This window comes from Galeopterus variegatus, unplaced genomic scaffold (genome assembly GCF_000696425.1).
Source record: "Galeopterus variegatus unplaced genomic scaffold, G_variegatus-3.0.2 Scaffold3440, whole genome shotgun sequence".
NCBI lineage: Eukaryota > Metazoa > Chordata > Mammalia > Dermoptera > Cynocephalidae > Galeopterus > Galeopterus variegatus.
In genome coordinates, this window is record NW_007729551.1 from 133,374 (window position 1) to 146,594 (window position 13,221).

Below are 13,221 nucleotides of genomic sequence, written 5' to 3' on the forward strand. Positions count from 1 at the left end.
TTTCAAAAGTGGAAAGGATGTGAAACAGTATCTCTCTGAACTATATTTTAAATGTTTCCCTTCCATTACTTCTTTCTCCAAAGGTCCTATAGAACATTTGAAAAACAAAGTAATTATTTTTTTGACACAGCTTTCTTAATTTTTCAGAGCACAATTTAAAATATTTCGATTTTACAGCCATCAAAGCATTTCTACCTTGTCCTTTCTTAAAAGAGCTTTTAATAAGATACTTTTCACTGATATAAATGCATTATATATGTAATGTGTAATTTTTTTTTGACACAGCTTTCTTACTTTTTCAGAGCACAATTTAAAATATTTCGATTTTACAGCCATCAAAGCAAATCTACCTTGTCTTTTCTTAAAAGAGCTTTTAATAAGATACTTTTCACTGATATAAATGCATTATATATGTAATGATCTATAAAACAGGTCTTAGATATCTATGACCCCAGTTTATAGCAAAATTGTATATTTCGGCAACCCTCGATTCCTGCCTCACTTAATTTTGTCACAGGTGTGATTATTTGGCCTTAAGAGTAACTCCATAATAATATTATTTTTGTATACAATCTCTGACAATATCACTTACTAATATTTCCCAGAGAGTAAATGTGGAACACTCCTTTCATTTTTCAGGTTTTTAATTAAGCAAAAAATAAGTTACTGAAGGACTTTTTCCTCTCTTTTTTCTGAGGTCATGAAAACAATCCTGTAAGACATCTGGAACACTTCCTCCTGGGGAGGTGTCAGGGGAGATGTCTAGGTAGATTTTGTTTCCTTTTTCTGACAGTCTAGTGGGGCCTGGTAACTAGACTAACTAGAGCAGTTACATTACTCTCAGCACCCAATCAAGAGGCAAGTTCAAACGGAATTCTCCTCGAGAGGACAGCCGAGTGTCCAACACTCTTTGTTATCCTACTGAGTGCAAGCCACATCTTTTCAGAAAATGGCATTCAAGAGCAGAATGAACTTGCAGCTGCTTTGGAGGGCAAGCCCACTGCCACCCCATGCTCTTGACACATTTGACAGCTCTTCGTCCTTCCTCACCGTGAGCATGTCCTGCTCCCAGTAAGAACTGCAAGAGGAAGTGTAGTTCTGTCCCCAGGGTCCCTTGATGACTCCTGTGGATGACCAGGGTTACATTCAAACAATAGCACACCCCAGACCCTACCCCCCGCCCTGGCCATTTTTGGCCAAGGATCCTTTGTCAAACATTTAAGATCTTAATCAATCTTCACTCTGACCTCCCAGACCCCAAGGAAGATGGATGAGGAAGTAGGTGACCTTTCACCTGTCCTTCTGTTTGTCCTGCCACAGTAGACCCATTGAAAAGGCAGCTGGGGAGGAACCTGCTGCCAGCGTTCTGAAGACTCAGCCAGTTTTCCTTTATATTCCTTCCTAAGCTCTCTTTACACCCTCTTTCTTGTTCCACCCCCAGTCACTTTTCTCTCATTCAAAGGAAAGTTCTTTCTTACAGAGGAAGGGGAGAAAAAATGACACTCTCTAAATATCATTTTCAATATAAAATGTAAAAATGCATATTATTCTCAGTTAGGGCAAAGGATGGGGATGCTTCCTTCTTTAACCTTGACATCATGGCCAGGAGATGGAATTCTTTTTTACTATTTCAACTCAGCACCCTTAAATATCAACAGCTCTGAACTTGGGAAGAATACAGTGATCAAAGAAATACTAGCATTAACACTTATTTAGTGTTTTATGATGTGCAAGGCGGCTCTTACCAATCTTAAATCACCAAGTCCTCATAGCAAGTCTATGTTAAACCTAAGGATATCATCATCCCATTTTGCAGATGAACAAAACAAGGCTCAGAGGGCTTAAGAAACTCATTCAAGGTCATACAGCTAAGTGACCAAATTGAGACACACATTTCCTTGTTGCCATATTCTTTCTGCTATACCTGGATGTTTCTCTGACAGCAATAACGATGTTAAGGATAGAGCCAACCATTTTTATTTCTTGAATCATCTTTAAAAAGTCTCCCTTAAGTTTAGAATTTAAGAATTTTTTGCCATTCAAGTTTTTTCTTCTTCCCTAAAGTAATCAGATTCACACTTGTTAGTAATGAAAACAAAGTGCAAGGGTGTGTTTAAGAAGCATCTTCTCCAAAGAGTTCATCGTTTTATGAGCAGGAAAAAAAAAACCCTGTGTGCATGTATAAAAACACTGAAGGTTCTCAAAAATGGCTCAATCAACCTTCCCTTTCCATTAATTATCTGGCCTATGTTAGAAACAGTTTGCTCAAAAATGGACTGGACCTGAAACACTGAGCCCCTACTCTTCCATGAAACACATGATTAACTGAATTCTCAACATTATTTCCATAAAGAAAACCACTAAAATGTTCGATTGCCTTTACATTCACTCCACCCTCCATCTTTTTCTCTTTTCCTCCTAATTTGGGTTGTAAAAATGTCAAGGAGTTTCACAATGTAGCAATGTATGAGTTAGTGGGCTCTGTGACAATTGAAAATCAATGACATTACATACACAGAGATGTGCTAATGGTAGAAGAGCGAATATTTTAGCCGGAAGTGGAAGCCAGTGGTGTTGTTTTTTTAATACATGTAAGAATCTTGATGTGAAGATGTGCAAGTCTTGTCTTACAAAAATCGAAAAGGCAGAATAATTTACTCTAAAATGTGATGGGTCATCACTGCCCTGCTTGTTGCACTGTTCCAGTTATGACCATTGTGATTTAGTTGCCAATGACAATGCACTCACATATTCCTAATATTAATACCAGAATATACTTCAGGGTTTCAATTTGGTACAGCTTATCTAGCCATTGCTAAGTCAAGAGCAAACAAAAAAGCAAGAAATTAATCTTTAGGAAAAACTTTAAATTCCAACTTGTAAATTTTCAAGTTTACAAGTTTCCTTTTTTACTCTAAGCCAACAGAAAAGATAGCCAGTATGTATTCTGTTTTATTGACAATAAAATTAAAGGACATTTATTATTAGCTATTTCTAGAAATAACTATAGCAAACTAAGACTGGCAATTTAGAAAAGTAAAAACTATGAAAGGAGAAACGCATAACTTCATGACACCAAATTACCAGAAATGCAATTTTCTTTAGGTTATAACTGTTGATTTCCAGTCAATCAAGTGGATTGCCCCGTAGTTAATCCCACCCTGTCATTAAGATGGTTGAAATGCCAGACAAATTGTTTGGCAGTCAGTTATTTCAGGCTCTTTAATCACCAAATCAGATGAACCATGTGGCAATGCAGTCTGCAGCTCAACAATCACTCTGAGAAAAGATTAATCTGATCGGTCCATAGGTGGGAACAGACTTATACTGTAAGGAACTGTTTAGTCATAACCACAACAGGTCTGCTAGCATCAGACTATTGATAACCACAAAAAATAAATATCAAGGAAGACAAAAACTTGAGATAACTGATTTTTTAAGCCTTAATCCACACATGACATAAGCAATCTGTATAAATATGGATTACTCTCATCCTTTACTCAGATACAAAGCTGCTATAAAGTCAAAGACATTACAGACTCAGCATTTTTACGGAAAGGAAAAATAAGGCAAAGTAATTGCTTACACTGAACTTTAGGTGAGGGAAAAAAAATCACCACAGTAATATGATAAATAGCAATTAACATAGTAAAATAATAAAACAAAATAACAATAATAAATAATAACAAAATAAAATAATAAAAATACATAGATTTCTTCAAAAACTCAGTAACCAAAATGGATCACAATTTACTATTGTCTCTGACCATAAATCAAAAAGAAGACTTTTACTAGCTCTATTATCACCTCCTAAAAGAAATAAAGAAGGCTTTTGTCAAGATTGCTTTCACTTGGAGACCTTATCAATGGGTACTCAGTGGAACAGAATGGACTTGAAACATTGTCACTCCACTTTGCAGGGCCACATCTCCAGTGGTCCACCAGGCAGGAAAGAAATAGACTTTCTTCACACAGCTCGATTTTAATCAGCAGGAGGAAGTTGGAAGAGCGCAATCCCAATTTCGCATTTAAATCATTCATGTACACATACACAGGAGGAGAGCTGTTTACCAGCTTTGTCATTTTACAAGTCTATAGACAGGAAAACTATGGCTCAAAAATGTGTCTGCCCTCTTGCAGTAAGGATCAATCAAGCCCATTGCTTAGGCTTGTTCATTTACATTTCAGAGGGCACATCAAGTTGGTTCAGATCTAAGTGCCTGTTAGCAAATGTGTTTGGCTTTCTGCTGATTATAGCAGCATCATTTATTTTGTCAGTATTAGAAATGTCTTAGCCTTGCCACCTGGAGCTATAGCACTTACTCATTAGGCCCCTCTGTCCCACCACATCCCACAGGAGCTGCTAATTACTGGCCTTACTCCGTTCAGTCTCATCTCTGATTTAATTACGTGCACTAAGCCCTAATGAAAAAAGTACAATATGGCTCCTCTTACCTTGGCATTCTCCACTCCGCTCCTCATGCCCAGCATTGCATAGGCAGTTGCCAATGGGTACCAGCCATTCGCCATCTGCCCCACAGTACATTTTTGGCACATCCTTCTCTTCTGAGTTGTTGACACAGGAGCCTCGAACTTCCACCAGAGAAGATGTATCAGCCCCTGTGATGGTGTCTGGAAATTGGGCCAGATTGCGAACTGTGAGTGGACACTTCTTATAGAATACACGAACCGATACCAAGGCAATGCAGGCTCCCACGTCTTGGAAAGCCAGGTAAAAGCCCTTTTTGCTCAATGGCCCTACATCCCGGATCTCGGTGTTCAGCTTCATGATTCTGTCGCCAATGTCCACTTGGGTGAAGCTCTCATCAGCGGCGATGGTGTCAATCTTGGCAAATTGGCTCTCCCTGATGAAACGCTCTTTGTCGTTGTCTGATTCATAGTAGTACAGGTTAAATGTCTCCTTGCAAGTCCCCATGACACCCGGAAGACTGTTGCAGTCCCTCAAAGTGAACTTAATCTCAATATACACCCTCTGAGCCCCTTCTCGGGTGATCCAATCAGTTCGTAGCCAGTTATTCTGGCTGGGTTCCATCACGTTGCACACTTGGTAGGTTCGGATTGGTGTATTTTTTTCATCCATAATACTCACTTCTTCCCACTGCAAAGATCCAAAGGAAATGTATCAGTTACGAAGTTTCACCATACAGTGATTTGTCAATCCTATTTTACTCTCATGGGACGCTGATTATTTTTCTTTCAATAATGAAGAAAACTACTGAGCACCAGTCCTCACTAATAAAGCATCTTATGGGAGATAAGACAATATTTTATGGAAAAGTGTTTCAGTTTTTTCAATTGTTCCAATCTTTTGCCTAAAATCCAAAGGTAAGTGTGGATTTATTGCTTGTGAGTTCTCAGCAGTTCCTTGTGGTGGTCTAACAACCTGGAATTCACCTATTACAACAGCTACAATTTCAAGTGGCAACAGTTCAAATTTACTCATAAATGAAAAAATAGTATGTGTATTGTTTCAACTACTGAAGAGAGACCTGCATATTAAGGGCAGGAAGAGTGGAGCTTGCCAAAGGAAGACAATTATCAGTTAATTAGTGCTGCTCCTGTCAGAACTTTGCTCTGTAATACCTAAAAAGATGTCAATTGGTTTTTTTGGCACCATCACTACTCTTTAAAGAGGAAAAGAAAATCCCACTATTCTGGTTTCGGTAATCCTGGGAAGATAGAGGGTAAATTTTATGGTTGGGTTTCTCAAATATGCTGTTATTTTTAAAAGTAGGAAACTTTTCATGAGGATGTATTCAATTAAAAAGTTTGTATATATTCTTATTTTTAAAACATACACACATAACTAAACAAGAATGCATACATGGTCTGCTTCTATTTGGTGAACATTGAAAATAAAACAGTAAGTGATATTTATGATTGAAAGTCCAAGGAAATTAAAGGAAGGTGGTAGAGGGAAGTTTACAGCAATTAATGCCTACAGCGGAAAAGAAGAAAGACTTCAAATAAACAACCTAATGTTACATTTCAGGGATGGAAGTGTTTTCTTTGCATTCTACTTCCTGAGATTCTCATGATAGGACAATCTGAATTCAGCAGAATTCACTGTGACTTAAGCAGTAGTGTCACTCTTGCCAAAGCTTTTAAAAATAATCCTAAAAGCAGCAAGATAGTTTTGGGGCTCCTACTAGGCTGATAGGCAGCCACCAATTCTTTATTAACTAACATCTATGGTAATGATTAATATAGATCTAGCATAAATCAGTTTAAGTATCTAACACATGAATATAATTAGAAGAAAAAAAAGATAAGTTAAAAAAATTTGTATTCTGTAATAGCTCCACTTAAAGGTCCATTCAATTCAATGGAGTACATAGAATCATAATGTATCTTTTAACGAATTTCCCATCTGTGCATTGAAAAACTATTAATGGATGGAAATATTACTATGTGAAGGACGTAATGCATAAAATTCTATGTCCCTTTCATCTGCTCCCATTATGAAAGTTGAAACTGGGAGGGTAAGTGCCTTGTGGTGATTAAAATTTCTTTTTATCCAGTAAGCAATAAATCACCAGTAATTTACTTATTTGGGGAAATACATGTAAATCCAAAAATAGATCCCCACCTTCAAAAAAAAAGCCTACTCAGCATGCCTCTCATCTTAGAACAAAGGAAACATGGGAAAACACATTTATCAATGTAAATGAAAGCACATACAGGTATCTCCACAGAGTACATACAGGATAATTCAGGGCTAATGTGAACTTTACAGCCTGAACTTACAAGCGGTCTTCAAAAAGTTTATGGAAAGACTTGTATTATCTTTTAATTCTATTTTTTTCACAAACTTTTTGAAGTACCCTCATAATTATCTAACAACATTGATCGATTCATCAGAACAATAACAAATCTTCCCTTAATCTGGTATTTTACAATTAGTGTCAGCAATTCAATACACTCCTTTTAATGAACCCTGTCAAGAAATTAGTTTTTGCTACAATGTTGCCATCAGGAGCCATCATTTTCTATTATTTTCATGTTTTTAGGGACAGTGAGTTGTCTCTGATTCTCTTTCATATTTTACTTGGTGGTATTGTCAAATCAGGTTTATTTTTCTTTTTTTAAAAATAACAACAATTACAACAAATAAACATCATTATCAGACATAACTGCTATGGCAAGTTTCCAGCCACAAAAGATGTGGAGTGTTTTAACTAAGAGTAGAGATTTCAGAATAATCCAAAGACTCAAAGTGCTTTTACCCTCTCTAAGCTAAAAAAACTTTCTAAAGACAATCAATTCATCCCTAGTTGATGGATATCCAATTCATTCCTTAACTGTAAACTCGAAAAAGTCCTCTTCAATTATATAATCTAGATATTAATTAAATTTTATAACTTGACAAACTGTGTATTTTGGAATGACTAATTCTATTATACACAAATAAAATTTTATTTCTAACAACTTACAATAATACTTAAAATGTTACATGCCTAAAGTTGGGAAAATAGAATAGTTTGGTCAGGCTCCCTCACCTTGGGGCAGGTTGGGGGTCGTGCGGCACATTCTTGGGTAATCAAATTGTGTGTGGGGGGGGTGGAGTTAGTGCACATGCGGGGTGCCACAGTTTGGCTGGTGACTGCCTTGGGTGGACGCTGCTAAGCGCAGCCATGCTTTCCAACCTACAGCTTCCAAGGACCTGTTTGCCGGTTACCTAGCTCACAGACCTGCGTGTGAGGGATCTGGTGACCCAGCCTGGTCTGTGAAGGGTTTGTGACCCAGTCTGTGAACGGGCTTGAGGGGTCTGTGAGCTCCAGACCCAGCCCTAGCTCGACACCTAATATTTAAGAAAAAGAAAAAAAAACAAAAAACAAAAAAACCTACATTCAACCCATAAAAAGTTCTAGGTTGTATACAATCAGCTATGCATACATAGTATTTTCTAATTGATTTCAAGACAACCAAAAGAAGTTTTGTGTTTAGAAAAAGTGACCATGTGCTCTTTCAGCAATTCTGGAGTGAAAACAAAAAAAGAGGTCTGCAACATATTAAATTGCAATAAAAAAGCTTTCCAGGAACTAGGTAGCCCATAGACTGTACTCTGAAATTTGTCACTCCTTGTTTTTATATAGGTCGCATGTATATTTAGTGAAAGAAGACAACTAGTATGATATTTCCTCTTCAAACTTAAGAGCAGCCCGTAAGAAAAATAAGGTACATTAAGTTTGTTAATACAAGTACTGATACCTTCCATCCTCAGTTTTACTAGCAGTTCAAATACATGTTAACCTTTGGAGGAATACCCCCGGTGTAGCCTGGGAAAGCCTCTGGGAAAGCCTCGCCTGAATCAGTGACCTTCCCAGGGTGTAGGATTAACAGTGAGTCTGACTCTCACCAAGATAAAGCTGTACTTTTCTTCACATTCAAAGGAAGAGGGCAATTGCCTGCAATCAGTGGTGAATATACCCTGTCTACACTGCCAGAGGCCTGCCAATCAGTCTCCCCCCTCTAAAAAAAGAAACGGTTTTAGAGCAGACTAGAATTTTTCAGCAGAGACCAAACCAAAGGCAGTCAAGTTCAGGCAGAAAAACAGGAAGGCAGGGCAACCTTCATTATATTTCAGATGGATTACAAGATCTGCTTTGGAACAAGACAGCCTAAAATTCTCCATTTTCAGGACTATTTTCTTGCCTAGTCTTATTTTTGAAACATGTCTTCTATAACAGTTTTTGTGCATTTTTTAAAATCTTTTATTGTTTATTCAATAGGTGAGTATGAAGGGTGGCATGCTGGGTGCTGGTATTACAATTTTTGCCTGGTAAAAACTCCTAATCTTTCATCCACATTGTTTTTAATCAATTGACTCAGTAATAAACTATCAAGCATGTGATGGTAGGATGATTTGCTTAATTTTTTAAGGATTTGAGAGTTATTTCAATTTGGCAGGAGACAGAGTTACATGTTGTACTGATTTCTTTCCAAACTGATTCATTCTGACCTGTTTTTAAGCAGGGTTGGGAAAACGTGGCCATTGACCTAGTAATATACTCTGAATCTTCCGATAGAGGCAGTGATGGCAAGTGCTATGAATTTGAGAAGAAATGAACAGGGCTGCATTCTCTCACATTTTATAACCCAGCTCCACAAATCCCAAAGGTTTGAAGATTCCAAATACTTTAATTTTCACATTTAACAGCGACAATGAATGAGCATGGGGTTTTTCTGCATATAGTGTGCCCTTGGCACAAGTTCATGTGGCTTTCTCTCAGCGTGCAAAAGAGAACTGCAGCTTGTCTAAGGTTGTGATAGCAACGTGAGGAGCATCTCCGCTGCTTATGCAGGTACAATTAGAATTGTCCTCTCTCTGGTATCTTATTCATTCTCTTCATCTGGAAACGGAACAATTGCTCTAAAATTAACCCCGTCAGGACTTCATGGCCATCACAGTAAAAGGCATAAATTCTAATTTGGCCCTTGGATCATATTTCCTGTCGGTATTTTAGTTTTAAATAGGCATCTAAATCTATGCCTCCACCAATCTCCTAGTTTTGAAACCCCTTTCTGCCCTTTTGGTTTCTAGTTCTACCATGACAAGAGCTATGCAAAGGGAGTATAGGATTTCTCCAACAAAGCGTAATTCACTTCATAGGCTACAGTGGGAAATCTGACCCCCTCACCACAATCAACAAGAATCAAGACATTAGGACTCTCAGAAAGTTGCTAATAACTCCTTTTTTACCTTTTGGATCAGAGAGCAACTCAGAACTTACCCCTCCTTCCAAAGGGCTTGCTATCCACCCAAGTTCTCCCTGAACAGATCTGGAATCCAATAAAGTAACTGCAAAAAATCAAAGAAAAATAGATTAATTTCCAATTGCAAAAAGCCAATAATCTAAAAACCATTTGCCTGAGCATTTCCATATGTGCCGAGGGTGCGTATATCCAACTCTGATCAAAACCCAAACTTGGTCTCACTTATGTAAATAATCATTACTCATTTGATCTTCTCTCCTCTTTAAATCTGCAGATTCTTATTTATTTAACTTGCTTAGCATTTAAAATTCCATCCCAGGATTCAGTTGATTCATTTTCTAAAAAGGATGAATAGAGACTCTCAAGTACAATTAAAAAAATAAATATATCTATGTAGGGCAGTTACACTCCAGAGCAAAATTTACATTCATCTTTGTCTGGTATCTACTAGAGTTATTTGTTTTTGCAAGTTTCAGATGACCACATAACTCATCATCATAGTGACAAAGCCACAAGTGAATTCTATCAGAGAGTATCCAAAGGTCATGAAAAGGCTCTCTCCCCTAGCATTTTTTTTTTTTTTCCTCCACTACCAAATAAATAGGCCCTGGACGTGGTATCCTCTCCTTTTTTAAATATCAAAGTTTTAGAAAGAGGGAATGCCAAACGTGTGGAATCAGAATGCAAATGCACTAAGGTACTGTCTTTTTCCCAGGAGTTTTTGAGGACAATCCGAGACTGGTCCTCAGTCCCTGAGGAAACGGCTGGTCTGAATTTTAGGTATGGAGTGCTGCCTAATGGATCTAGTGTGCTTGTGCTACACCTGAGAGTGTGCGTCGAAGCTTAGGGGGAAGGGCGAGGGAGCCTCCAGAGCCGCCGTACCCTGCTCAGGCTGGAGCAGTGCTGGCTACCGACGACATTGAAAGGGTCGCAACGAATTCGAAACCTCTCCGCACTGCCTCTCCCCCGGGGATCTGCAGGGCCAGGGGTCGAAAGGCCCATCTCAAAGGAACCACTGGGTTATTAATTTTACCTTCAGGCTGGGGGCGGGGTGGGAATGGGAACCCTCCGTCCTCACGCACGTGCACCCCAACTCTCAATCTCATCCCCAGGGCCCTGGATTCTGCCCACCTCTCCTGTCATTTCACCCCAAAGTCGATGGCGCTAAAAATCTGCACAGCCTTCTTTCCTGGGGTCTGTTAATTATTTTACAATGTAGAGCCTTCCCCGGGTCGCTCCCGCCCGGAGTTGCACCTCCCCCTTCTCTTCCCGGTCCCCAGTGAAAAGCCCGCTACATCCATTTGGATTTAAGTAAGGTGGATTAGGGACACAAAGGGAACAATGAGACCCAATTTACAAAAAAAGGGAGGGAGTAGAAAGGGAGGGTAAAAGGGAGAAAAGGAAACGTGAGGGGAATAAAAAGCAACAAAATGAATTAATTTTTTAGGGGAGGAGGTTAGCACCCCACCCCCCCACCCCCCACCCCCCGCTTTCAACAGGAGCCTGAGGCTCCACCAGCGCCTTCTTGTCTAGGACTCCCGAGTTTCCTTCCAAAAGAAAAAGCAAGAAAGAGGAAAAAGAAAAACAACAACAACGACAAACAGCCTTGACGTCTGGGACCAGAGAGGTCTCAAGAACGTCCTAACAAGTGTGAGAAGTAGCCAGGAGAACGCGGGATCCGCGGTTCGGTTCAGGCACCGAGGGGCGGCGGCCGGAACGGCACCAGAAGCCGCGTCGGGAAGAGGGGGAGACGGGGGAGAGAGCGCCCCGTTCCTCCCAAGCAGTGTCTGTGTGCAGGTGGATGAGTCTCTCAGAGCCTCCGTCTGGAGAGCTCTGGGTACCGACTGCCCAGCCAAGGCTAAGTTGGTTTTTGGCTCCCTCCTTCGGAACAGGGAAAATGATAGCTTGCACAGGAATGGATGGACGGATGCCTGGGGAAACGGAGAGACGGATGGGTAGATGGTTGGACAGATGGATGGGCAGACAGACAGTGGATAAACAGTAGATAGACAGATAGATGGAGGTACGGATGTGAGGAGCGGGAAGAATCAGCGGGATGGGGGCCAGGCTTGCTGCACGCTGGTCGGGGCACGAGCATATGCCAGAGCAAACGCGCACACACTCAGAGCACTCGCGCACGGACATACAATCGGCCGCGGCCGCTTCCACGCCGGCACCCGCGCACCCACAGACACACACGCACGCACACATGCACACATACACATGCACACACACAGCTCGCCTCTCTCTGGGCTCATCAGAAACTGAATGATCACAGCCTCCCACCTCCCGACACAGACACACAGGCACATACGATTCTCCCAGCACGTCCGAATAGACGCACATTAAATTGAGCACCCTGACGGGTCCCCCTCGGTGCTGCACGTTCCCTCCAAACTAGCCCAGTGATCAATTCTAGGGCGAAAAGCGGAAACTCGACTACGTTCAACTTGCCAGAGGGCTCCCCAGGTCTACGGGGATGATCTAAGGAGCTCGGGGCCCCCTAGGCCCACGATCGCACCCCTGGGGTGCGGGGTGCGGGGCCCGGCGAGGAGAAAGGTGTCTGACGCCGAGTGCTAGAAATCAGGTCACTGGCTCCCGGCAAGCGGCGCCACAACCGCTGCGCTGCGGAGGCCGGGCCGCCGGGTCCGGGAAGCGCAGGACTAGGGAAACTTTGCAGAAACCAGCGCTCGGAAGGCTTCCCCAAGAATCCGGAGCACCAAGCCCTCAAGGCGCTCCGGGACTGCGTTTTCGTCTCTGCCGGGCCTGGTGGTGGGGAGGATTCGGGCCACGGAATTTAAAAAAATAGAAAGAAAAATCGTGGCGTTGGCTTCGGTGCATCCCCTTGGGGGGCCTCGAGCGGGCCTCGCTGGCGGATGCTGATAAACTTTGGCCCTTCGTTACAAACTTGGGCAGCTCGGCCGCTTGCACAGGTCACCGCCTCGGGGCAGGCTAGGCGGCCGCTCCCCGCCTCCCCTTCGCGGCTCCCCTCGTCCGGGCCCCCTTCTCCGGAGTCGGGACGCATCGCTCACGCCCGGCTCCCCCCACACCAGCCAGTCCCGCGCTCTCGAGGGCCATCAACCACGGATCGTCCCCTCTATGTCCTCAACCGCAGAAAAGCCGCCCCGCTCTTACCTTCATTCGGGGGGTACACCCTGGAACCGGTGACAGCGTCGCAAATCCCGAAGAGAAATGAAAAGAGGACGCAATAGAAAATCCCAGCCATGGTTCGCCGGTGCCAACGCCGCTCCTGCCGCCTCTATCCCAGTGGAATAAATGCTTAAGTTAGGAGTGCAGCAGGCTGAAGACATTGCCAAGGGGTGGGTCCGGCCGGTGACGTGCGCCCGCCAGTCCGGGGGCCCGCGGCCAATGGTGGCGCAGACGGGGCGTCCCGGCCCCGCCCCCACCGCGCTGAGCCCGCCCCGAGATCGGAAGAGCGCCCTCCAGCCGGAGACAGCCGGGGGGATCCCCCGACGTCACCTC

At 42.1% G+C, this 13,221-nt stretch overlaps 1 protein-coding gene across 3 annotated transcripts in view; it reads right to left on the reverse strand.

The window, feature by feature from the left end:
- The window catches only part of EPHA4 (EPH receptor A4), a 144,350-nt gene extending 131,330 nt beyond the window's left edge, over positions 1-13,020 (reverse strand). For 2 of the 3 annotated variants that reach the window (XM_008585071.1, XM_008585072.1), the window contains exons 1-3: positions 12,874-13,020; positions 9,756-9,823; positions 4,456-5,119 (exon numbers count right to left, since the gene is read on the reverse strand). In XM_008585071.1, the coding sequence (XP_008583293.1) occupies positions 4,456-5,119; positions 9,756-9,823; positions 12,874-12,964 (823 nt within the window). In that variant the 5' untranslated portion in view covers positions 12,965-13,020. The remainder of the gene's footprint in view (positions 1-4,455; positions 5,120-9,755; positions 9,824-12,873) is intronic. The other variant, XM_008585073.1, reaches the window with a different exon arrangement.
- Positions 13,021-13,221: the final 201 nt, after the last annotated feature.